At 47.0% G+C, this 26,517-nt stretch overlaps 1 protein-coding gene across 3 annotated transcripts in view; it reads left to right on the top strand.

Moving 5' to 3' along the window:
- Nucleotides 1-26,517, top strand: part of KCNAB1 (potassium voltage-gated channel subfamily A regulatory beta subunit 1) — a 69,982-nt gene that overhangs the window by 38,045 nt on the left and 5,420 nt on the right. For all 3 annotated transcript variants that reach the window (XM_065672649.1, XM_065672650.1, XM_065672651.1), the window contains exons 2-10: nt 5,763-5,806; nt 11,970-12,007; nt 13,506-13,585; nt 14,375-14,419; nt 15,513-15,557; nt 16,207-16,250; nt 19,862-19,948; nt 24,842-24,927; nt 26,058-26,178. In XM_065672649.1, the coding sequence (XP_065528721.1) occupies nt 5,763-5,806; nt 11,970-12,007; nt 13,506-13,585; nt 14,375-14,419; nt 15,513-15,557; nt 16,207-16,250; nt 19,862-19,948; nt 24,842-24,927; nt 26,058-26,178 (590 nt within the window). The remainder of the gene's footprint in view (nt 1-5,762; nt 5,807-11,969; nt 12,008-13,505; nt 13,586-14,374; nt 14,420-15,512; nt 15,558-16,206; nt 16,251-19,861; nt 19,949-24,841; nt 24,928-26,057; nt 26,179-26,517) is intronic.

Genomic DNA, 26,517 nt, shown 5'->3' with positions numbered 1-26,517 from the left:
GAAATAACCCCTTCACCCTGGAGCCTGATGCCTGCTCTGCTGGGGTACTGCCTGCCAGACTGCCAGGCAAAAAACCCAAGCTCACCCCAGGCAAAATCCTTGCAACACTGGGGACTGTGGCTCTGAGCCTGAGGTTTATGGAGGATGAGGAAGGCGCAGGAACAGATATGGTATATGTGCAACTCTCTCCACTAGCAAGAGAAAATGAGAACTTGATTTTCTTGGTGAAGACCTGGCAAGTGGCAGAGGGATTAGTAACCAGCCCTGTGTCTGTGTTGTCTGTTTGGTCCCGCCGCTGAAGTTGCTTCTTTCCAGCAGGAAGGTGCCATTCCCTGCTGGCTGTGAGCTCCCAGTCCCAGTGGGTGCTGGGCTAACACCTCCTTCCCAGACTTTTCCCCACCAGGGCCATTCTCACATGCTGCCTGGTTGATTGCACGGTATTAACTGGCATTTAGCAGTGGTAGCTGCTCCTGGAGGCTGCCAGTACGCAGATGCTGTCATGGATGCCAGTGTCTCAAAGTGGTGCTTACCCACCAAACACCACCAAGAACTCGTGCTTCCTCGGGAAATGGATGCGCCCTCTGTTTGGAAAAGCCTAGTCAAGGAAAATGTCATCGCTCCCTACATGTTGTTTTGGTACCTTGGTGTATTTTTAACAACATCCCTGACTTGCAAGCTGTGTTTTCAATGAATCAGGCATTCATCTCCTGTGCTTGTGAGCCCAGTGCAATCTGGCAAAGCTGCTAGTGCTGCGGGGACAGTTGTGATAGCTCAAACTCCCACCTGCACAGGGAAAATGTCACCTTTGGTTTAAGCCAGGAAAGAAGCACCATATTAAAACAGCATGCAAGGCTGGGCTCCTGGGGACTTGTGTCCCCATGTCTTTCGCTGTCCCCTGCCCTGTTTGGTTCCAGGTACTGGGAGTGGGCAACACTACCATGGTATGCTTGCCTGCTCCCTAGAGAAGCAAACTGGAAAGATTTAAAGTTAAAATGTATATTTCTTAGACCTACAAACAGAGTGGTGTTTTCTTTCACTTCGTGAAGTTAGTGCCCTATTGCCCTCCATGTAATGAGCATGGCTATAAATATGCTTAATTAGAGGTTTCGTGACACGGGTGCTTCCAGTGGGGTTTGCACAGCTCCTGCTGTGGGCCCTGAGTGGGGCTGCCCTGTTCTCCTGTCTTCTTTGTTCAGCTTCCATGCCTCTTTCCTCATCCACTTCCCTCTGGTGAATTCTCCCAATCCCAGGCTTAAGTGCTTTGGCTCTGCTCTGCTGTAGCCTGTGTTTGGGCAGCACAGTGGTGTGACAGCATTTTGCTTTAGCCTTTGATTTTTAAAAGAATTCAGAAGTGAGATGTTGAATACCTTTTGGGTCTCACTCATGGTGTAAGTTTGAGATAAAGAAAATAAAGGCAGCTTCAGACTGATGCCTAGAAGCAGTGCGGAAGGTGCCATGGCAGGGATGAGTCCTGGACTTGGAACTCTTGGTACTTCTCTATGTGTGGCAAGGTTGGGCAGTGATTTGTGTGGAGGGGTGTAATTGCTCCACTTCTGCAGAGTGCAAGGGAAGCTGAGTATCAGTAAGAGGAGAAGCAAGATAGCTGCTGTGCTAATAGAAATGGAGGTGGGGGGAAGGCATACAAGTGCTGATTTTTAATCATTTGCTTCTAAGTAAAGCCAAGTGATCCTGAGAGACTGGGGGCTCCTGCAATGTCCTCTTTAATGGCTACTTCCTCCTGCAGCAGCACTGACTTCCAGTTTGAAAAGAGCTTTACTTTAAACTCCTGAAATCATGATTAAATAGTGTCAGCATAAACTCCCAGGAGCGGTGGCAGCGCCGGGTATCTGGGACGCAGGCTGGGCTGCCTGCTCTGGGCAGGCAAGGTCAGGGTTCAGAGACGGAATGACCTGTTTAGGACTTTAACAGCAGCAAATAGCAGTGCTAGCACTGTGGCCGCACAAGTGCGATGTCGGGTACCACTGCTCATGGGTGCTCGTGGGGGAACACCTTATCCTCCCTGCCTGATATTAGCAAGTGCCAAATAGAGATGAGAATTACCAGAGCAATGGTGCTGATACACTGATAATTACTAACCGAAAGATGCAAGAAAAGGGGATCTTCCCCTCTCCTCTTGCAGCCAAGTGCTGCTGGTGGGACACGGTTTTGCCCAGCCTCTGTGTCCTGTGCAGTGAAGCCTATGGTGCGTGCAGAGCACCTAGCTGGGTCTGGCTTCAGTGTGGGAACATGGATGAGGCAGACTTTGGGTTGCAGGGGCAATTGCCTTCATACAACACTGGCCAGGTGCTTAAGCATCCCACAGGGAAAGCACATGTCAGCTCAGCAATAGATGTATAAAAAGATAGCAGTATAAAAAGACCATTCCTAGCCTTGAAGATATTGCTGAGAGCTTCTACTGCTGGCTCAGAAAAACCCACACTGTCCATGATAACCTGGGAGGGCAATGGCAGAATCCCCACATGCTTTCCCAGCTGATGCCTAATCGTATGCTGTCCCTCTGGAGCCCCTGCACCCTATGCACAGGACTTCTCTCTGAAAGGGAACTGAAGCTGTTTGGTGGTGCTCTGCCCTTGTACCCATAGGCACTCCAGCAGCTTTGCCCAGGGAGGATGTTCGGCCTGTGCGTGGCTGGAGCAGCCAGTGACAAATGTGCACCTCAGGCTTCATCAGAGTCAGGGTTTGCCGGCCTTGCCATCCCGGCTGCTATCCCAGCCACTGCTCCCAGCGCAGCCATCCGTGGTGCTTTGCCTGGGCTGCTGCTGGTTCAGCTCTGGGGAGTGAGCTCATTAATTGTCTTAGACTAGGGAACTGGTGCAACAGAAGCATAAAGGGCTTTTACTGTATGGTTACTTAGAAACCAACCATTGATTTTATTTTGCAGTTTTGCAGGTTTTGGGCATGTGTGTCTGTCTATATGTATATGTGTGCAATATATTTATACATATATGTACACCTGGAAGATGCAAAACAGATGTAAACACATGCATGAAGTTTTTTTCTCTTGGTGGTTTTCATATTATTTTTTTAGGGAGATAGAAGAGAACCAGGTCTCAAGAACTACTGCTTTTTCAAATAAATTACTACTCTGCCATAGGATCAGTAATCAAACCAGTAGCTGTGTGCTTTTAGGCAGCATGAGGTGTGCACTGGGAGATGAACCATGCTGGGAGGGCTGGCTTTTTATCTGTTTTGGGTCTCCATATTTTGGTGCGTTTGCTTTGCTTGCATGCTGCCCACCCATTAACTAGAGTGTGCAGTTGAGTGAAATGCTTGCAAACAAGCAGAGGGCTGAAAAGGATTGGAGTAATGGGGGACTGTGGCCTGGCGATGCTCTCCAAGCTGGACCACAGGCTCAGGCAACCTCCTCCCTAGCTGCCAAGTGGCTTCTGAGCTCATTTTGAGAGAGGGATTTTGCACTGCAAAGACTTGGCATTTTGAGTATCAGCTTTTGACTATAGATACAAATATTTCCAAGTACCCAGGTCACATATGTGCTAAGTAAATGGCAAAGGCAGCTTTGGAAATCCAAACACTGTATTTCTGTCTGTATTTGTCGGTGGACCAGACTCTGAAAAAAGCTGATTATCGTTCTCTTGAGGAAAATTGGCTTTGTGTGTGACTGTGTGCTTTACCCCCAAAACCCCAGTTTGTGGAGAGATGAGCCCTGATGTGGTTTTGTGGCCTGAGGGGACAAGGGACCCGTGAGGAAGGAGGACAGGACAGCCAGCCAGTACCTGGGCTGAGACACTGAGACAGACCCTGCTGCTGGGTGATGTACCCTAAAAATGTATGTGAAGGCTATAGGGTTTCATGCATGGATGTGTGTATGTATGCATGCACTTACATAAAGTGGTATATAAAAAGGATATGTATATGCATATATATAAAGGGTAATGAGTGTATATATGTATTTATAACTATGTAGAGAGAGGAGTACACCTCCATGGCCAAGCTGTGCCCTAGCAGCAGTGTAACTGCGCAGGGACCGAGACAGACTTTGAAAGGCAAAGAATAGGTTGGTGAGAAAGAGGACTTAAAAACAGCTCTTCTACAAAATGAATGTGAACTGTTTGTAAATGCACAGTAGCGCTTGACTTCTTCAAAGAGCACTGTGCAGCAGGTGTGTTGTCTCCAGAAGTAATGTGGAAGTCCCAGTCCTGTGAGCCTGGGTTCCTCTTTCCTGCTGGAAGTGTTGCAGCTCTGTCTGGGGCATGCAGGCAGCTGCCTTTGAACTTTCAGAGAGTTATGCTTTGAGCAGGGGAGGATGGGCATGACTTGTGCTATTCCATGCACGGCTGGGTTTTGGTGTGCAGGGGTCCAGCTGTGCTTTCACTCGAAAAAAATAATAAAAAAACAAAAGAAAGAAAAGGAAAAAAAGAAAGACAAATCAGGTCAGTGCCTGCGCCATCCGTGCTGCGAGCCCGGGGGCTCGCGGTGCTGGAAATGCAGCTGCAGCTTTTCAAGTAGCTGCTCGAGGACAAATTCCTGTCTCTCCCAAAATTTCACATTCCCAGCAGCAGCGCCAGGTTCTGGCTACAGCAGTGCAGCAGTGGCATTGGGGGTGGGAGGGTGGGCACCCGCAGCCTCAAAGGCTGCCTGCTGGAGTCGGGCTGGCTCTCCTGACCCCCCAGGATGCCTTTGGTTGCTCTTCAACAAGGGAAATTGTGCCATGTGAAAAGGTCACGAAATGAAGCATGTAAAACAGGAAAGAGCTGAAAGAGCAGGGCATGACCTGTGCTAATGCCGGGTGTTTCATCTGACCCCTTTCACCGTGACCTGCCTGTGGGTGAGCAGGGCTTTTCCTTTTCTATTTTTTAATTTATTTTTTATTTGGCTTTAAATAATTAATCAGGAGCAGCAAAAAGTGTCGTGATTTTTTTGTTTTTGTTTTTTTTGGTATTTTTAATGCTCTGCAGTGGAAGGTAGATAGATGGTCCTTAAATTATACCTTGATCTGGCAAAAAAATTGCACAGATCCGGCTGTAATGTAGACTTTAAAGCAGGAAGGTATAATTAAAAGGGTATTTTGTACTGCAGCGATAGGTTTAAGTTAGGGTAGGGGTTTAATGTATGGCACATTTCAAGGCCTCAGGTCTAATTATCTTGTCTCCAGCCTGGCTCTGGCAGGTGAGGAGAGGGGTAATAACTTTATCTCACTGATGCTAAAAAGCAGCCGGTATTAGGGATCAGCCCCCCACCCTGGCTGGAAAATCATGGGCTGTTTTGTTCGTGGAGCATCCATGAGCCGGTTACACCGGAGCTCCAATGTAACCAGACCAGGGGTCTGTGATGGATTTGAGTGTTCTGAGAAGTGTGAGGGTGAATAGAAAAGCACCAGTGAAGCTGAATAAGGTGGACACTTTAGTGTTAATACAATGAATACCAAACAATGATGAAAGCAAAAGGAACATGCGTGCATTATTCAGGGGACCCCAAACAACATCAGATGTGAGATACATCTGGATGTATTTAGGTTTATTCCCAGCCCCATGAGCACTCAGAGCTTCTCCCATAGCCTAGTGAGGCCAAGGATGATGGCAGTGCATCCGCATGTCTCCAAACTAGGTGGCCAGCATCCCAGCTGAGGGAGATTCTGCCCCTTTGGAGAAAAACAGATGATTTGAGTGAAAACAGCGATTTGGGTGAAAACATCTTCCCTGGCTGCTGGTTTCCTGTGGGGTTAAGTTGTGTGTCCCTTGAGGACTTAATGATATTTTCTAATTATTTTCTTTTCCTTCCAGAAACCTTGGAAAATCCGGACTGAGAGTCTCATGCCTTGGGCTGGGTGAGTAACCTCCATAGCCACAGCACTTACTGCAGCCACACACTGCCCTGCAGGATAGTGGTAGCTGCTCTTGTGCTTCAGTAAGAAGTGTCCTTTCTCAGAGCGCCAGCCTGTGCTCAGTCTTGCTGATGGCTCATGGCTGAAGTTCTTGTGTGTGTTAGCAGCTCTGTGCATTAGCCACGGTGTGAGGCAGTGCTTTCCACCCATAGCACTCGAGTGGACTGTGTGAGCATTTATGATGTAAAATCCTTCTAATACAATCTGATTGCCACAAGGGACAGCCTGTAGAGACTGCATCAGTGATGTCTGTGGATGCCCCCAAGGGCTTTATGCATCAGAGCTCCAGTCTTGGGGGATGACGGTCTGCCTTGGCTGTGGGCAGATTGTTACTTTATCCAATGTGTGTACCTTGTTATTTCTGTTCCATACTGGTTTGGAAACTGAAGAATACGTTATCAATATTTTATCTTATCTATATTTTATCAAAAAGGGCATCTATGAGCACTGCGGCAGGTACGTACTGGCCCTGCAGGTTGTGTATTGGTGCTGCAGTTGCTGCAGGCTTTTGTACGTTGCTGGTGGCCTTCAGCTGCCTGGTAAGAGAGTGTGCGATGAACTGGACAGCTCCTGATGGCTTTACTCATGTGAGTAATTTCTTTGATGGCAATTGAACTGCTCACATGAAGAATGCTTAAAAGCGTGTGTATGTGTGTATACACATGTGCATATATATATATATATATATGTATAAACCAAACAAAAATCAAACCAAACACTAGAAAGGAGGCTGTTTTTCTCCCTGTGAGCGGCTTCCCATGGTGCAAGGTTGGGGCATCAGGAGCATGAAGCCCCTGGGGATATGCAGAGCCCCTCAAGGGATGGATGCCCTGCTCTGCCTGGGCCTCACATTAAACAGGGGTCCTTGTTCCTCTGGTGGTCAGAGTTCTAGCGCGGGAAGATGGAGGCACTGATATGTCTTTAGGAAAGTGGCTGTGTGTGCTGGGCTCCTACACTGCTGCCTCAGGGGTGAGTGGGTGAAGGCAGGAACAGGCAAGGACCCGACTGCTTGCATTTGGTGTCTGCTGTGCCTGTGGATGTCCCCTTCCAGCTCCTTGCTCCATCCTCTGCTGCTGCTGGCTGTTCTCACAGGGCAGGTGCTTGAGGGGTTAGTTCATTTCTTCCAACACACTTTGAGATTTGATTTTAAAATAGAGTGAAATGTGAAAGTCACCCTGTATCACAAGTCATATAAATAAGGCCTATTCCGCCAAGAAGAGCTCTTCTGGTTAAAATATATCCAGGCTTTGAAAGGAGTTGTCTTATCTGCACAGAGATTTTATTTATCATCCTTACAGTTTCACCAAGAGCCAATGTTGTTGTGGTGGAGAAAAGCTACGGGAAGGAAGTAGCAGCAGGAAAAAATGTTGTGCAGAGCTTTTCTTTAATTTCAAGCATGTGGAACTGCAGCGGCATCTAAATATATTGTGCCTTTGTGAGCACAGCTGTGTGCGATAAGGGGGGCTGAGGAGGGAGCAAGTGGCTGCTCTGGGCACAGGCAGGGGTGGGGGAGAGCTGCTGGGCATCCATTTGGAGTCAGTCATCTCAGCCTGTTCCCGAAGCAATGAGCCCTATAACCCCTGCCGTGTGTGCAGGAATAGGGGAGAACTGGAAAGACTGAAATTCAGTTGCCACCTTCTCTTGAATGTACAGGTATTTCTTCTGTGGCACAGCACGTCCTCCCTCCCACTGCAAATCCATCAGGTGTCTGCTTCGAGTGCCAGCTTATATGACTTTTCTAAATAGCTTCTCTTTTGCAGTTCCCTAAAAGATAAATGTGTTTCCCTAAACTCTATGCAGCATGAAAATCTAATTTAAGGTTCACTGAAGTTTTGATGGCTCAACAATCTTTCTTAAAAGCCTTCCAAAATCTCAGCAAGGTGGGAGTGTGCTTCATCCTGCAGGAAAAAGCGGAGAAAAATGTGAAGCAGGACAGAAATCGCAGGCAGGCAGTGCTAAGGCAATGTATACCCTTTAATTATGTCCTGCTTCTCCTAGCTCACACTAATTAATTCGTTTGCTGGGTGCTGCTTGCAGTGTAAGAAGTGTTGAGTGAGCGCACGAGGTCAGATGTGTTAGCAGTGAGTTTTGCAAGCAAAGACAAGGGCTGCTGTGGTGGTGACTGAGCATAACTCCAGGTCACTGAACCTCCCACCAGGACTGCTCTGCTGGGTGAGCTCCCGTGGAACCAAGCTCCTGCAGCATCCTGGTGCTGATCCCTGTTCTCGGCCCAGCTGGGCTTTCACCTCCTCCTTTGTGCAAGTTAACACCGGGTGAAGCTTTAATTGAAGAGTCTTAACAGTCTAACCTTGGGCAGATGCGCGGGCTGATGTGAGGCTTTATCTGTGATGCTGGTTCTGAAATGTGAGTGTGATGTGACCTTATTTTTTCCTCTACATCTTTCCTGTGGTTAGTTCAGAGTGAATTCTGCCTGCAGAGGCTGCTTGCTGAAGTTCAGAAAATGCTGATACACCCTCCCACAAGGTGATTAGCCCCAACCCCAAGGAAATGAGCAGCAGGACAGAACAAGCCATCCCAAACCCTAAAATCCAATTCAATATGCAAGAACGCACAAGAAACCTTCTTGCAGCCACTGGCAGGATACCCTGTGCTCACAACTGGGTGCAAAGCCAGACGTTTTGTGAGCAGAAGGGGTCAGCTGCTGCCATTGCCTCTTGGCGTTTGCTTTGGGGAAAAGTTTTTGGAAACCCAACACCAGATACCCACTGACCTGGGATGGTGGTGGGGAGGGATCTGGTTTGCACCCAGGTACTTCAAGCTTGCGGGGCCAAGAATTTGCTGGTCACTTGAGCAGCAGACCAGACCCGTGTGCCAGATGTCCATGTGGCATCATCCTCGCCAGGAGCAAGCCAGGGATAAAACCGTATGGCAGGAGGTGAAGCTTTGGCTTTCAGCCAGGAATCCTTGTTCTTTCCCCCCCACCCCGCAGAGGTGACATATCTGCTGTCAGTGACAGTGTTGAGTGGTCAATTGTGCATCGGCAAATAACCCACTGGTAATTACACCTTGCTAGGCTCTGGGATGCTTTGGAGACGGAGCTAAATCTGGATTTAATACAGAAATTCCACAAAGGTGAGGATATCCAGTTGAGAAATTGTTTTCCAATGCAAGGGAACAAGGTGATGGGCAAGGGACAGGAGGTTGTGTTGTAAGGTTGTAGCCACTGCCATGCTGTGTCATGGGGGGGGGGGGGTGTGTGTTTATAGAGAGTGAATTGGAGTACACAAGAGAAAGACAACAACTTACTAAGGAGAAGAAGTGATGATTTAGAAAATACACATCTAGTGTATTTTTCTTCCAACATTCTCCCTTTGGCAGAGGTTGTGAATCATCCACAGTTGTCGTCCGAAATGCCAAGTGTGCCTTGCACTTTCTGGAGTGACTTTTCTTTAAATTAGAGCTGAGCAGCAGCTGCAGCCCCAGCAGCTGCCCTGGCTGTTTTGGGCATAGGTACCTTACGTCAACTGCCAGTGGGAATTGTGTGCTGCTTTCCCTGCTCCTGGCTTTGGCTGGGATTGCACCAGAGCATCTCACTTTCCTGAGCCCATCTGATGCTTTAGACATCACCTTGCTGAACAAAAACTTACCTCCCTGGCTGGTTTTGCAGTGATCAAGGAAAAAAGAATACCCCAAGGATTCCTCACCCATGTGGTCCCAATGATGTTAGGGTAGGGTTAGGGTCCTAGGCCCTTTGCATTCCCCAAGCTCGGTCTGGGAGTACAGGGGGAGATGGGCAGATCCAGGCCAGGTACATATTGCATATATTTACTGATTGTATTTAAACAGATCAAATGTTCACTATTCTTACACAAGCCATTGCCAGCTCTTGGGCTACTCTCCATGTGCCCAAACACTCGAGCATTTTGCCTCTCCATTGCACACTCTGTTGCTCGTTGCAGCATGGTTTGTGTTGTAAGGTTGTAGCCACTGAAATTCAAAAGAGGATGTGCAATCCAGCAGGTGTATAAATAGTTGCCTTTCTTCTCACCTGTGCTGGGGACCTGCATGCATACTTAAGCAAAGAAATCACTTTGGGATAAACAGCCTCAACCCATTTTTCAGTAGAAATGCATTTTAATGCAGTAAAAATAACACTTCGGAAGCTTTAACATGGAAATCGGGCTTCATTTGGGTTTTATTTTCTTCATCCGCATAAAGAAGCTTAATGATAAGCTGAAACCTATTTTCATTTTTATCTTTATTGTGCAGGACCAGAGCATATCTTACCGCCAGGATGAAAGTGCCTTTCTTGAGGTCTATAGCTGTCAGAGCATAGCAGGCAAGGGTGCCTGCCCACTGCAGGGCAGGTCTGGGCTCTGTAGTTGCTACTGCTGCCTGATTATTGCCTTACAGAGAGCAGAAGTAAATGCAAAATTTGTTAGAAGCGGGTGCTCTTTGCTGATTCTTCTTATTTCGGTAGCATTAGCTGTGTTACATGTTTTTGTTCCACAAAATCTTTGCTTTTCCAGAACTTGGGTTATTCTGCAGGAAATGGAGCGTTTCAGTTTAAACACACAGTAAGCATACATGGTTAATAATAACTTTATCTGCACTCAAAGAAACCACGTATAAAATAATTCAAATTGACTCTTTTTTGAGGGAAAGAGAGCAAGATTCTCCTAACAGAGACAACTCTTATTTTGGTTCTAACCAGGGAGTGATCAAAGCAGCTTGAGCACTAGCAGCAGCCGCGCTCTCCGCTTTCTGACTCCTGCTCAAGGTTCATCTTCCATGCTCGCTGTGAGCAATGAGCTAACCAATACATTTTTAATGAAGATGTGGGAGCACTTACGTACCTATTGCATCTTTGCAAGTGCAAGCACCCAGGGAACATTCAATTTTTTCCACCTTAGCAACATCAGAGCTCAACCCCTCGCTGGCACCCCAGTCTCCTCCATCTTGCCCAAGTTGCTTTGGGCCTGAACCCCATCCATTATGGAGGGACCACAAAAGGCAGAATTTTAAATTCTCAGAAATTTTGTGTGAGCCGTGTGAGCATTGACCTATCCATTAACGGAAAAACATGTAGTTTTATATGTAGCTGACGTGTATGTCTTGAAAACTGCTGTGGATCAAAATGACCTTGTGACTTTGGCTGGCAAAAGGCACAGGTAATGTCACAGCCACCATTCTTGTCTCTTGGCATTGCTTTCCATGGGGTGTTGTCTAAGGTCAAACAAGTAGGGCAGAAGTGGTGTCTGCCAGGGTGAGTATGGGCTGTCTGAGCAGTGTCCCATATGTGACCTGGCACTTCCCCATCTCACTGTCATCTCTTTCAGTGGCTTAGGAAATACATATTCCTAAGATATATATAGGAATACATATATATATATACACACATAAAATTTATATAGGAAATAGTACACTTGTAGTTTAGGAATATCCAGTTAGATCCACATGCTCTCTCCGCCACACAACATTTGTTTTTTAAGCAGTGGTTATAAAGAAACAATGCCCCAAGTTTTTTCTAACAATAGACCACTCTGCAACTGAGTCTAAACTGCAGCTACTTTTTGAGCCAGCTAATGAAAGCACTACTCATCGGCAGTGCTGGTGCTGGACGTGGGCTTTATGGAACAGTTCCTGGGGAAAAGTCACTTTGGGTTTTAAATACTTCATGTCTATAGAAGTATTTTTTTCCCCCTAATTTTGACTTGTATGATGCTAAATGCTGAAGCACAAATTTAGGAAGAATTTCAATCCACAAATGACATGTTTCACCAGCATCATAATTTTTTTCCAATTTGTCAAATTGAAGCTTTGGAAAATGAACTCAGTTTTGCAAAGAGCTTCAGAGTTCAATAAAACTGTGTATTTTGACAGCACAGAGCCCTACCAGTGCTTCCCTGAACGGGTTCATGGGCCAGCCCCAGGTCCACGCACCTGTCTCCCCAGGAGAGAGGGGGTTCCAGTGCCTGCCACAGTCCTGCCCAGCTGCAGAACCTCTTGCTCGTGCACACAGCAGCCTCTGAAACAGCTAACCCCATTTTAAACCCTTCTAAGCCCAAGGAATCTGAATTTTGATAGAGCATATTTTTTGTCTGCAAAAACCTCTTGTAGTAACAGATTATTTTGTTGTTTCTAGGGACATGGGTCACTTTTGGAGGTCAAATCTCAGACGAGGTAAGTATTTCTTGGTCTAAATGCAATGCATGAAATAAAAACCAATATGAGATATTTTTAAATGAAACCATGGCTACCGAAATCAGAGGAGCCTGTTTCTGTATGAGGAAATGACAGAGAGGTACTAACCAAGGCAACACAAAGCTTGAGCTTCTGCTTCAAAAAAGCCTTAATGAAACTGATATTTCCAGAGGTCAGCTTTAATAAACACCGCCCGTCTATCCTTGAAAGTGATCTTTTCCACACTGTTTGAAGAGATATTTCCTCCTTACCATTGGCAGTGGCACCACTGTTGGAGCGGAAATTGGAAACTATTTTTGCATCATGTATGTAATCAGCAACAGTCATAAATACAGGCTGGAGCTCAGCTTACAAGGAGCTGCCTGGTGAAATACTTCTTTACATAATAAGATGAAACATGAAAATGAACTCGGGTTTCCTACGCACACTTGCCTGTACCAGGTGGCTCTTAATCTCAGCTAATAATCCTCCGAGTGCTGGGCAGCACGTGGGTTTCCTTCCATCTCAGGTTTGCTGCAGATGCTAGTCATCAAAAGGAGAGCAACCTCCTGGCTGCCTTCCCCCTTGTACACGACAAACCCCAAAATAACTTTGGCAGAAGGAAAACAGCCCAGGAGTCTGAACTCAAAGGTTTTTAGCTTTTTAATTTGCTTGTTCGCTGGTGATATTTCTTCTGTTGATGGTGGATCATTGAGTTCATTCCTGTTTCTTGGCATTGCAGGCTGAAGAGAGATGACTTTATTTGATTGTAATTTGTTCCCCGGCTCTCCTGTCCTCCTTGATTAGAATAAGTTAGTGCAAAGTGTTCATGCATGGAAAAAGAGGACTGAAGCACAGCCCTGTCCTTGAGGGATGCCCACCCTAAGGACATTGGCTGTGCATGGGTGCCCTGGCTTGGTGCCTTCCCCCCCATCCCTTTCCGAGCTGGCAGCCGCTTCTGGGTGCAGAATCCCCCCAGGAAGTAGTGAGAATCCAGGGGCTTTGATGGGGATCATGTGAAATTACCTTCAGGTATTTACATACCCTGCAATGTCTGGTGGAGAGTTGCATGATAGCCTGTCAGGTATCAAAAAAAAAAAAAAAAAAAAAACAAACAAAAAAACCACAAAAAATTAAACTCTTACCATAGAAATATATTTTCTGTATTAAACTCCACAGATTTGCAGACTATTTTCTATAACCCTATGAAATTCTTGTTCACTTTCTTATTAGAAGGTTCCTATGAGAAGAGATTAATTCCTCCCAAGAAGAATCAAAGGGAAGGTGATGTAAACCCATGCACCGTGTTTTGGTGCTTCTCAGGCCAGTGCACACCCTGCTGGGTGCACTGCTAAAGGGTCCTGCTCCCCTGGGCAGGGGATGCTACACCTCTCCCAGCCCTGCCAAAGCCGCTTTGTGCCTTAAGGGGCTTTTCCCCGTGGGGGATGAGATGTGGCCACTCTTGCCACTCCTCACCTCTCTGTCTCTGTTCCCTAAGGTGGCTGAGCAGCTGATGACCATCGCTTATGAAAGTGGCGTCAACTTGTTTGACACAGCTGAGGTGTACGCGGCCGGCAAGTGAGTGCCCAGCATCCTGCTCCACTTCCCTGGGGTCCCTCCACCTGGGTCTGCTCCTCTTGACTGATAAGGCTCTGGCCCTGGTGGTGCTTGGGAAACCCCCTTCTCCCTGAGGGGAGCAGAAAAACCTTTCCATTTAGAGTGTTATTTTAAAAAAAATCAAACAAAAAATTAAACCAAGCTCTCTTGTAGCCAGCTGAAGACTGAAATGTATCACCTGTGCCCCTTGCTGTTAGTACAAGCAGAAAAATGTCCTGAATAAATGAAAAGTCAGTGTGCATTTTAATGGTGATAAACGGCCTGTGCCGGTGACAGCTCCCAGGCACAGATCCCAGCATGGGAACCACTCTGGCTGCAGCTGAGCTAATGCTCTTAGTGTCAGTGTGGAACTGGGGTGGGAAATATCCATCCATAATTTATCTGACTTTGCCTGATTTATATGGCTTTGTATTTAGTATAAAAGGCGGACTGGGACATCACATCCCTGGTGTGGAGACAAAACGGCTTTGCCTTCCCAGAGCAGGTTCAAGCAGATGTAGAGAATGGGCCTGCAGGTCTGTCCCTACAGGAGTGGGTGACAAGATCTTGGTAGTGATCAAGGAGACCCATCCCAGCCAGTGCCGGGGCACCATAAACTGGGGAGGGGAGGGCTGCACAGCCCACAGCAGTGCTGCAGGCTGTTGTCTGGGGAGGACATTTCAGGGGGCTGGGGTAGACTACAGCTATGGGTCTACCTGGCACTGAGCATTCTCCTGTCTCCCCTCACACTGGGCTCTCTCTCTTGCACAGGGCTGAGGTCATCCTGGGGAACATCCTGAAGAAGAAGGGCTGGAGGTACTGTACTGCCAGACACCTGCAAGCAGGCAGGACCTCTGGGCATATGAGAATCCTTCTGGGTTTTAAAAATAATGCATACTAGGTGATGCTGGCCCAAGGGCAGGTACTGCTGCTTCCAGGCAGTGCCAGGAGCTTGCCTGTGCAATGGTCACATGCAGTGCAGCCAGCCAGGACTTCTGCAAGCAGCCAGACTCTTCAAGTGCCACGTAAAAATGCTCTCCTGTCTTTTGGGGAGCAGAGACTGGCTTTGCGAGGCTGCAATGATCAGCCTGCTGTGCTGCCTCGACCACTGCCTCTGTGCGTGGTGCAGTTAAGACAACTTCTGAGCATATACACTGTCACTGCCTTGCATGGTGCATCAAGACAGACGGTCGTGTATTGGCATCCTTATCTGCGTACATAAGATTATGTATTAAGAATGCAAAGATGTGATGGGCCTTCATCTTGGATAGCCTGGTAGGAGATGATACTTAATTTAAATGATTCACATTACCATATGTTGTGTAGTTTTAAGAGCATTTACATAATCTTTCAAGACCTCCTGTGTGAGTATCATGTTCAGCCTTCAAATGAAGAATGAGTTCTAGTGGTGCTCTTTCCAAAATCAGTATCCCCTGTGTTAGGGGGATGATTACTCAGTAAGAAATATTCTGGGTACTGTGGAAAAAAAGCAAAAGCTGGAGAAATTGTGTGCTGTACAGTTAAACAGTAAGGTAGTTTGCAAAGGATAAATCTTTGGTTTGATATCACATGGGAATTTATAGATTAATGCAGTGATTTTAACACTTAGAGTTTTAATGGCTGTGGGAATACTGCGTGATAATGAGGGGCACTGGACTTGGATACCCTTGGTTAAGAGCTCTGGAGGTTGCTTTCTCCATAATTAAAAATGTACCCTTTCTTTGGTAATCTCACATTATCTTTGGTTTCTGTACACCAGTCTGTGGTCACTCCCTGCCTGCAGCAGACCTGTGCACAGAAGTGACCTGCTGTGGAAAGTTTTATAGTGATGTGAGAACACCCACTTGATGGGCAGCTTGGTTACTTGTAATTGTTTTTAACAATAATAGTATTTCTGTTCTTTTTGCAGGAGGTCCAGTCTGGTCATAACAACAAAACTGTACTGGGGTGGAAAGTAAGTGCTGCATTTCCTCTTAATGGTGTTTGCTGCTGCTTCGTGCTTTTCCCTTTCACAGTCGTACAACCAAGTGGTGATCAGCGGCACCTTGGAGGGGTGGCTTGTTGCTGTTGTCTTCTTTCTCCTCATTTTGCCAAGTCTTTTAGGGAGTTGGAGCTTGGCAGAGGTTGCAGTCCCTAGCAGAGGCCAGGGTGCCATGCTGCCTGTGCTCCCACCCCGAGTACCTTTGCAGCTCTGGGAGCTGCGCTGGTGGGGTGAAGACAGCCTTGCTTCAGAATTGCGGAGGATGTCAATGAGGTTTCAGTGCTGGGATTGGCTAGGGCACAGGCCCACCCCCGTGCTGCCTGGCCCCAGCAGCCCTGCTGCCCTGCCAACACCCTTATCCTTCTGCTTGTAAGTATCAGCCAGTAGCTTTAGTCAGGTAATAACCATAGCACGGCTGTTACTGTGTTAAATTAACAGTGGTATTACATATCGAAGACGCTGTTGTCTTTGAGACTGGGAACCCAAACAAGGTTCAGGGTCTTTCTGTTGCATGAGCTGTAACTTCATTTTCAGGAGGTTTAAACCAGAATACAAAATTAGCACTCCCCAATTGTTAGCACTTCAGATCTCTAACATCTGTGTACCTATTTTTCCTTTGAAGAGCTGAAACAGAAAGAGGGCTTTCAAGAAAACACATTATTGAAGGTACGTGTTGTATGGGATAGGGGTTTGGCTGTGCCTGGGTGCCCTGGCGCAGGCAGAGGGGTCGCCTGGACTCCAGGGCACTTGCTCTCCTGTGAGCCAGGTCTACCTAACTGTCTGCGCTGGACAGTTCCTAAACTTGTCTGTGAGCTGCCCAAAATGCACCAAAGGATTATCTGGCTTTTCTCAGAAGGTGTGAGCAGACAAAAAGCCTTCTCTACCAAACCTCTACGAAGTGGTAACCTTTTGGGTTTGTTTTTTTTTTTTTTTTGCTATAATAAGCAAGTGTATTGTCCTTGGCTGGTTGTGCGTGTTGCTTGTAGATTTATTGCTTATCTGCTGTAATCAGGGTTTGCTGCGCTGCAAAACCTAACTGCCTCGTGTGGGTTCCTGGCAGCTTTGCACAGTTGTCCTCAAGAACAACCCCAGTCCCAGCTGCTGCGAGATGACAGGAGGCAGGAAGGCTCGGTGGGTCTGGAGCTCTTCTGCTGACACCCCCCAGCCCTTTCCCAGAAGGGATGGGGCAGTCGGCAGCAGTGCGTGGTCGGCAGACGTGGCCGTGGGCTCCCTTGGCAGAGCAGGGAGGGATGAGGATGCGGGGCATGATGTCAGCCTGCAGAAATAGCCTCTGGGGGGGGTGCCAGGTCCCATCTGCCGAGCAGCCGGCTGGGGAGGGCTGTGGTTTGCTCTCAGTGCTGTTTTATCTTGTACACTCCCTCACATGGCTCCTTGCATCCAGTCCTACATCCCAGTGAGAGATGCTGTGTGCTACCTTGCTCGTTCACCAGGATTTAGTCACCCAAGTCTCTGCTGGGTCTAACAGATGCTCCTTATCTTCCTTCCATTTGCTTTTTTGTTTGATTTTTTTTGGACACATTATTGTTGTAGAGGGCGTTGAGAGCACATATGTGTTTCTATACGGACAAGTATGTTTCACTCGATCTAGCTCTTTCTGGGAGCTGTTAGGTGTTGGGTCAGGTGCTCAGGAACACTGACCATAGGCACAACTATAACTTGCACAGGATTTCACATGCAGGACACAAATGCACCCATAAAAGACACATTTCTGTCCTATTGAGGATCACAGTGCCAGCCTGGGCTGGCTCCTGAGCAGGATTGGAATAGGCCACCAAAACCCGCTGGGGAGGACCCAGAGGCCAATAACTTTCCCCCTGTGCAGACTGTAAGCAGGTTCCAGACGCAGAAAAGCAACCAGCAGTGCAAGGGCCTGGGTCTGTCTTCTACATATATTCTGGGTAAAAATAGCTTGGGTTAGGAGAAAAGCTGCTTTATGCAGCTATGGAAGGGAGTTACTGGGGGTGTCTGGCTCCTTGGGGGCTGGGCAGCCTTCAGGGCAGAAGGGGAGCATCAGGCTTGGTACCTGTGCTTCAGATCTCTGCAGAAGGATTTGTACTGCTTGCCTCTTGTTGCAGTTTGACCCACTTCTGTCTGCTGGCACAGAGGGATGTGCAAAACATGTTTTTTGGGTTACTGGGAAATTATATGCCCCACGCCAAAGTCCTTGGGGAGAGCAGGGCAGCAGACTGTGCTGCTCCCAGGGGAGCAGCTTCTCCTGGCTGAGCAATGACAGACTGGGTAACTCAGGGCTGAAGCCCCAGGGGAGCAGCACCCTTCATAAACCAACACGCCACAATGGCTGCAGCAATGAAAAGCGATTCTCTTTATTGCACTGTGTATGCTGGTGTAATTAGTCTCTTCTTTGATTTATGAGTTAAGCCCTAATTGTTTACAGTGGTTGCTGGTTAAGCTAGTGTATGCTGCCAAGACAAATCAGAAAAGAAAGTTCAAGCTCATCTACATTACTAGTGTGCCATGGTGTTGTAGTTTGATGGCGCGGTGGGGGCACCAGGCTGTTTGCACCACAGAATAGGCAGGAGGTATGCTTTGGTCTTTGCTTATCAGAATGTAGCATCTGACTGCACAAAATCCAGTTTGTCTGCCAGAAATGGCAGCTGTAACTTGTGTTTGGCAGTTTGCATGTTTTATCATCGTAATCTGCAATGGCCCATTTGCCACAGCTTTCAACAACCAGGATTTGTTCTCTGTGTGTTAAAACCCAGATTTTACAGAAAAAATCCTTACTATATTTATATTATCCACCCCACACCTGGGATGTCGCTGTCACCTGCATCATACCCTGAAGGTGTATGTGGGAGCAGGTGAGGTGGGATGAACGCAGTCATTGGCAAACACAGTGAGCAGAACAGCTTCCTCCCTGGGGTGCAGATTTGGGTATCTTCCATCTCAAAGATGCTATTTTTCAGTGATGAGGCGCATCACCAGCGCACAGTCAGCTTTGCCTCCTAGTATCCAGCTTGTATGCCTGAGGTCGTCCTGGAAAGTTTTTGCTATTTAGTGTTTGCAGAACAGAACACAGCTACGTTAGGATATGACTTTCATACTAAGGTAATCTCAAGTTTTTTACCAACATTTTATTGACTTTTCATTTAAAGAACGCTGCCATGAGATGGTGTCCCTGCTGCTGGTGGCCCTAGACCCAAAGGTGCTCAGGGAAGTTGCAGCCATGTGGTCCAAACCCATCCATTTTCTATTTCTTGTGGAGCTACTTCATGAAATGATAGAAAAAATACCAGCAGTAGTTGAAATAACTTCACAGAACACATAGCATATAATGTTAAGGTCAATGTTAGCTATTTTCTATAAATACATTCGGCAAAAAAGGCCATCTTTTTTCATCTCAAAATTCAGTGAACATTTTCAGACTGCTCTATTTTGGCTCATTCTTCACGAGCACTCATAAAAACATTTTGTTCCTGGGAAGATTTATAGAAAATAAGTGTTAGAAATCCTCTTCTCTCTCCCTCTCTGTCTTAAACACACACACATGTATATATATGTAGGCTTTTGATGCCATCTCCCATCCAGTCATTGTAGAGAAGATGTTGGAGCCTGAGCAGTTCTGGACTGCAGCTGCAGAACAGTGCCTTGTCTTGCCTTGCAAAACAATTTCTGCCCTATGCAATGCGTTGCTGGGCACAGCTTGCTTACCCTGCAGAGAGGGTAAAACCTTCCATGGTTCTTTATCTGCTCACCATAATGGATCTAACTGAGTGCCACCAGCCTCCCATCTGGGCTTGCATTTCTGGAAGGTCCCATGGGGCAGGGCTTCGTTTAGTGGGACAGGATGGAGGCAATGCACTCTGAGCTTGCACCGAAAAGCTCTGTGATGTGATTTGGATTAAATTAACTTTGAACAGAAGCAAAGCACTGAAGCTGGTCCCTGGCAGATGCCTTCTGATGTGTTGGCCATGGGTACCTTTGGTGACCAGTCCAAAACTCAGTGTAATTCAGAAAAAAAAGACAAATTCTTGTGGGAAGTGTGCAATTCTGCATGTGGACAAGCTGGTGTTTTTTTCTTAATATGCCTGCATAGATATGAAACAACATTATGAAGCATCCTTCTTACATGCTCTTTGATGTTGTGTGTGTATATGTATTAGGCGTGTATGTAAACACAATGAGTCCTATTTCACTACTAATGTGGTGCTGTTTTGTACCTGGCAGCTCTGTGCTACCATACTCCTGCCTCACACTGACCATGCAGGTTCTTGTCTCTGCTTTGCTGTTTCCAGGGCTAAAGGCTTCTCTCCAGAGACTGCAGCTGGAATACGTGGATGTTGTCTTTGCCAACCGGCCAGACAGTAATACCCCCATGGAAGGTTAGTGGAAGCTTGAATTTAAAGGTTTTAATGTGACTGAACTTGGCTTACAGACTTACACTGATGATGGCAGGAAAAGAAAAACAATTTCTTATTAAATATTCAGACAGAACAGCTAAAAAATGAAATACCTCATTCATGATATCCTGGAGCCCTACATAATTACACTGCAATGAAATGGACTGGTATCTCTTGAAAGGAAATTAAAGGTTCCTTTACGTCCTAGAGGTGGCTTTAACGTTGAGGTTTTTTATTTCCTTTTCCCGATTCCTTTAGATAAAGTGAATTTGTGTTGGTATTTAAGGCAGGTCTCTGTGTCAGATGAAACCTGTATGGCCTTACCCCTGGTGCTGCTAGCTCTAGAGATGGAGAGTACCAGTGCTGCCATCCCCATCCTTGTCCCTGTCCCCTGGGCTGCCTGGGTAGCACATACTTCTTCAGTGCTGAAACTAAGGGTGTAATGGGCAGAAGCAAGAATCAGTTGGTAAGCATTATAGTTCACTGCCCCAAGCACCTGAGTAGCATAAGCTGAGTCTCTGGTTGACTCAGCTGAGATGCATGTGAGAATGCAGCCGGCGGGGGTATGGCAGGGTCCCCCTAGGCATGGAGAGCAGCGATGCTCTGCCTAGAGCTGGGCTCAGCCTCTGAGCCACTGCCACCCGCTCCTCGGTCCTGCTGGGGAATGGTTCCTGTTAAATTTAGGCTGTTAAACTCAGGGAATGGATTTAGGAACCTGCAAGATCTGTGACTGTGTGCTTTAATTATGCTTCATAGCTGCTGATAACAATGTATGTGTGTCTGGTACATGGCCATATAGCTCAGTTATCCAGGAACCTTCATCAATATGTTTTGGGGTTAGTGCCCTATTTAATGGGCACCAATTCCTATTCCTCCTCTTTTCCCATTGGAGTTAGCACACCCATTCACACTGTGGCAGAAGATTAGCTTCGCAGCTAAATAAAAAGTAGCAAGAAGAAAGACTTGTAGGCTGCAGAATCTGTCATAGATGAGTACATGTAAATCCAACAAACCTGGAGCTTGACAGGCCCCTTTGAAGCTCTTGGCTTGGCTTTCAGTGGTCGTGACACCTATTTTCTTAGCTGTGGCACGAACCTTGGATGAATGGCAGTACCACGGCCCAGCCAAACAGTGCCAGCAGCTATGGGTTCAGGAAACTGGCTTGTGATTTTAGGACCTTTGCAGATTTTCCAGTAGCTGATGAGGTCAAGGAAGATGACATGTCGTATCTTGGAGGGAGAAATGACCTCTCTGCTCAGTCAGTTGTCATCTAATGAAGCAGTCTTGAATATACCCCCCATGCCTACGCAGCTGATCTCTGGTGTTTGCAGCTTTTAAGATGCTACAGATGCTGCTAGCAGTGCTGGAGCTTGGCAATAGGTATAAACTGTGGTGCTTGGTGAGACTTTGAGCAGGGTGAAAAAAGGGGCATTTTTATTATGAATGGTGTGGTGCTGATTCTTTCTACGTACTTCATGCTTTTTTTATGGTTCACCTACTAAGCCACTTCTATCTCAGAGCATCTGTTGAACCATCTGTCAGTTCTGCACTATCTGGCATGCACAATAAGTGCTGAGATACCTTCACAAGACACACAATCCCCGCTCCATCTCCTTACATGTTTATGCTTTTCCCATGAGCCAAAGAGCAGCTTCTGATGGAGATCGATTTGTAGGTAACCTTCAAATGTTCACAGGTTATGCTACTCATGGCAATGTGTGAGGGTCCTGCTTGAGCAAACTGTGTGTAAGGTACAACCAAATAAATCAAAGCTCAGACTTCACATGTTCATTTTGTTTTCTTCACTTGCTGCGTGCAAGCAGGTGAGGTTTCTCTGCTTGCACTCAGGTTCCTCTCTCTGCTGTGATGTCTATAGGTATCAGCAGGCAATGGACCAGCCATTTGGAAATACTCATCTGGTCCACCCCATGCAGAGCAGAATTGCTTCCTGCACCCCAGGTTGGTCACGGCCCAGCTCAGGCTGCCGCAGGAGGCATGGGTAACAGAGAGCTAATACAAGAAGATGAGAATTTAATACAGATTTCTTTATCGCAGACGACTCTAGTCCCCAAAGCAGCAGGCAAAGCTTGCTTAATCTAAAAAACACAAATGTATTTACCTTTCTTAGAAATCTCGGAGCAAATTAGAAAAGCTTTTCACTGTAAAAGCAGTAGAAGGTTAGCTTGAAGGAATGGCTGGAGATAAGTACTTCTCACAAAGCTCTTTGCATAACCCTGCACTCGGGTCCCTCCTCACCTTGGAGCTGGTCTTGGCTCTGCTGGGGCAGGCAGGATGAGGGGCTGCCCACACTGGGCTGGCCGTTTGTGGGGCTATCCCTTGGTGTCTGGGTGGCTCTGCCATTGCACATGCCCCACCAGATGGGGACCTCGGGAGATGGGTGATGGAAGGACCTGTGCTTCTCTCCTGAATTTCTGTGAGTTTTGTGCCTCATTAGGCAGGCATGAGATGTGATCCCCAAAATGTGCTAGCAGATGCTTTTTTTTACATCCTGCAGCCTTTCCAGCAGATGAGAAGGGTGGCTCTGGCTGCAGGAAAGGAGGGTCCCTGGGGTCCCCTGGTAAGACCCCCTATTGTCAGGGTGCCAGGGAAACGGATGCCTACTCCATACCCAGCCCTGGCACGCAAGGCTTTAAACTTTAAACTACTTCATGATTCTGTTATGCTGCTGGAGGATGTTTCCTGAGTTTTGAACCATTCACTTATATTTAAAACAATCTCCCCTTTGTGCCATTGTGCCATTCAGCTGGCAAACCCAATGATCTGGGCATGTGCTCTTCACAAACCATTCCCGTCACCATACCCAGGGGAGCAGTCTCTGGTAAACAAGAAGATATATAGATATATATATATATATATATATATATATATATTTTCTGGTTTGACTTGAGTTTTTCTTGAGAGGAGTAGAGGTGGGAGAAATGAAAACAGCCATGGACTGGGATGTGTAAGAGGCATATGATGAAATGCTTATCAAAATTTCTAAATGGTAGTGCAGCAAAAATAGAAAACTAAACCCAGTGAGAAGCCAGCAAGCAGGGAGGGATTGTCATACAGCTGCCTGTCACACATAGCCTGTGGGTAGCAGGGCAGCTGCTTTGGTAATGGGGCATTTTGTTGGACTAGTACATGCCTGAGGACAAAATGCCTAGGAACAGGGGAAAGCGCGGTTTTGGGCAAAACAAAGAGAGGGGGGAAAAAAGAAGAAAACAATACCTGCCATTTAAACTCTGCTCTTCATTGGGGGGGAACTCCTCAAGCCAGTGTTTCATTTGAGAGGAAATCTCCCTTTTCATTGGGAAGGCAGCAGCCTGGCACAAGAGGCACGGTGTCTCTTGTACAGCCCCTCCGAGGTTATAAATGGAGACTTCATCATCTTTTGCTGCCTGTCGCTGCCTGCAGAGGAAATCTCACAACAACGTCAAGATTGGCAGTGTAATTTCCCCTCTGCCAAGCTCCCTTCTTTTTTTTTTTTTTCCCCATAAGTAGGACGAGAATCCTCATGATGTAAAAGGCAGCTCATCTTGATCTCGAGACAGCAGCGCCTCGAGTCATTGTCCAACTAACAGCAGACGTGCCAAGGGATTTAACAAACACGTAGGGCTTCTCTGCAGTTCTGCATCTGACCAGAGTCATTTCACCACAGTTTGATGGGTCAGAATTAACAGTGTAGGTGTAGATTGTTGGTTCCTTCCTTCTTTCCCGAGGGATGAGTGCACTGAGATGTGGCAGTGTTTGCTGACTGCAAGGTTCCTTGTGATGCACTGGGAGTGGTGACGAAGTACTGTTTTCTTTTGCTTCTTACAGTGAGTTTACCCCATTTTTGTCCCTTTAAGTGATGTGCAGCACGTTAGCAGTGTACTGAGGGTGTCCTGGCAGCTGCTGCTCAGCTCCGAAGGGCAGGGAGTGCCGAAGCTCCGTTAAGAAATACCAGCCTATTACTGCAGCCAGTGCAGTTATTCATGCTCCTGAGGACTATGTCCCTGGTGCTGCAGACCCTGCCACTCACCAGACACTCCTGCCCTGAGGACCCTGCTCCTCTGCAGCAGAGATATGATGGGCACTGCCTGCCCCCCTGCAATGCCACATACCCAGCAGGCTGCTCCCAGGGAGAAATTTGGCTTAAAAATGAGTTGCAAAGAGTAAGCATGGGCTACTTCCCTTATAGCCCAGTGAGGCATCTTAACAGGCTGTCACCTCCTGGGTAACCACGAGGGATAGACAAGCTTTTTTCCTTTTCTTGCAAACTGGAGTTTATGATGGGCTTTTAAACCCCAACACGAAGGCAGGGGTGCTCAGCAGAGGTCCAATGGACAGAAACTAAAGATCCTGTCCTGGTGCGTGTAGCCTTGGAGGTTTCCATCTTCCCAGGACCATGGGACTGCTGTGCTAAGGATCTGTGCTGGGTTTTGCAGAGGTGCCCCCAGTGAAGCAGGGTTGAATCATATCCAGTTTTGCAACTTTATTCCCAGCATCCTAATATTCGTAGTAGAAAGCAGCAGGACCAGATAAATGCTTTTAGTAAACAAATTTTAAAATGAATTTACCTTTAATCCATTTTTCAACTGTGCTGCCCTCTTGTGTTAAATTTTAAAGGAAATATTATCATGAGGTGGTGGTCGGCAATAATTGGTAAAAGCGGTTTTTAAACAACGGCAGGATAAATGTATTTGCTTGAACTGTCAATGCTTTTTCATCCATGCTTGAGCAAGAGAGCACGGAAGAAGTTGTGTTTAATGCAAAGCCGCTCAGGCTTGTTGGCATACTTGGCATTTACAAGTGGCTTTGGGAGGATTTGGTGCTGAAAAATAGGCTCTGTGCAGTTCTCATGCGACTTCCTTTATTTCTTTCCTTTAGAAATCGTCCGCGCAATGACACATGTAATAAATCAAGGCATGGCAATGTACTGGGGAACGTCGCGCTGGAGCGCTATGGAGATCATGGTAAAGTCAGTTTTTAGGAGAGTATTGACACTTGGTAATTCTCCACACAGGCCGCAGAGTCTGCGGAAAGCTGCTCTGGGAACTGGAACGCAAGTGTGTGTCTTGGCTTGGGACGTTTGAGTCTTCCCCCGTCCAGCATCTCTTCACCTAAAATAATTAAAAAGCCTGTTCTAGAATGAGCCCAATATTAATTAAAGACTGTGGGCTGATCTGTTGGTTTGGGTGTCTTGGCTCATTTAACTGGGGTTTGTTTCATTTTTGGTTTCATTCATCTGACTTCAAGACTTTTGGTAAAACTCCTGTTTGACATCCGTGCCTGTGGCCACTGATGCCCTGCTCAAGATGTGGCTCTGGGCAGCAGCCCCGTGACCCACAGGACCATCAGAGATGATGCAGTGGGAATGGTCCCCATGCAGGGGAGAAGCCTCCACAGGCAGCTCTGCCCTGACCGTATCATGCCCACAGGTGCAGAAGGGAAGTATCCCTGCTCAGCTGTAGGGACTTCTTAATTGGCTTTATCGGAAAAAAGCCTAGACTGGGGAGCCAGCAATCCTGACAGCTCATCCTCAGTGCTGTGTCAGAAGCATTTGAGAGATAAGCCCAGAGTAGCAGATCCCTGGAAACATTCAAAGCCAAGCAGGAGCAGGCTCTGAATAACCTAATCTAGTTGAAGTGTCCCTGTTCATTGCAGGGGATTAGACTACTGTTTAGTCCCTTCAAACCCAGACCATGCTATGATTCTAAGAGATGCCAAGAGCATCCTGCTGGTCCCCGCTTCTTGTGGTGGGGTCAAAACACAATAAACAAGCTCAGCACTAGCCACCTCAGCTGGGAAGTTGTTCGGCTTGTTGCTGAGCTGGCGCTGAAAGCAGTTTTAGGCTGCAGGAGACAGAATGTGGGCATGTGCCCTGCTGCTGTGGGAAGCAGCAGGGAAGCAGTGCAGCTACGGATGAGTGCTGCCTCAGCACAGCAGCACTCACAGGGGTGTGTGTGGCCTTGATAAGGGATAGTGAAACTCGAGTTTGTAGTCTCCTGTACACTCCAGGAGTGCTGGCGCATAGGTTATGTCGTGTCCTGCAAGATGCTTTTACTTAATGAATTTTTTTATATCGACTGAATTCTTTCTCCAGGAAGCCTATTCTGTAGCCCGGCAGTTTAACATGATACCGCCTGTGTGTGAACAAGCTGAATACCATCTTTTCCAAAGAGAGAAAGTGGAGGTTCAGCTGCCAGAATTATATCACAAAATCGGTGAGTCTGAGACTGCTGTGCCTTTCAGCTATTTCACCTGCAGAAAGAAACAGAGAGTAGTCTGGCCTGGGGTTCTAGATGGGAACAGTGTTCTCCTTCCCTGGATCTGAAGGGGACAGACGAGTATCTATCTATCTAATGACCTAAAAGAAAAACTGACATATTGTGCGTCCAATGGAAATAGGTGCTAATTGCCAAGGCCGTTGCTTATTCTTTGCTACCCATGTGGACAGTGTAGGTGCCACCTCTCCCGTGCATTAGAAGACAATGATGCCTTCTTGCACACCTCCTGCCATGGTGTCTGGAGCAGCCGTGCTGAGGACCAGTCTAAGAGGAGAT

This window comes from Lathamus discolor, chromosome 3 (genome assembly GCF_037157495.1).
Source record: "Lathamus discolor isolate bLatDis1 chromosome 3, bLatDis1.hap1, whole genome shotgun sequence".
Classification (NCBI taxonomy): Eukaryota; Metazoa; Chordata; class Aves; order Psittaciformes; family Psittacidae; genus Lathamus; species Lathamus discolor.
Note: the sequence above shows the minus strand (reverse complement) of the source record. Positions and strands in the feature narration are given on the sequence as shown.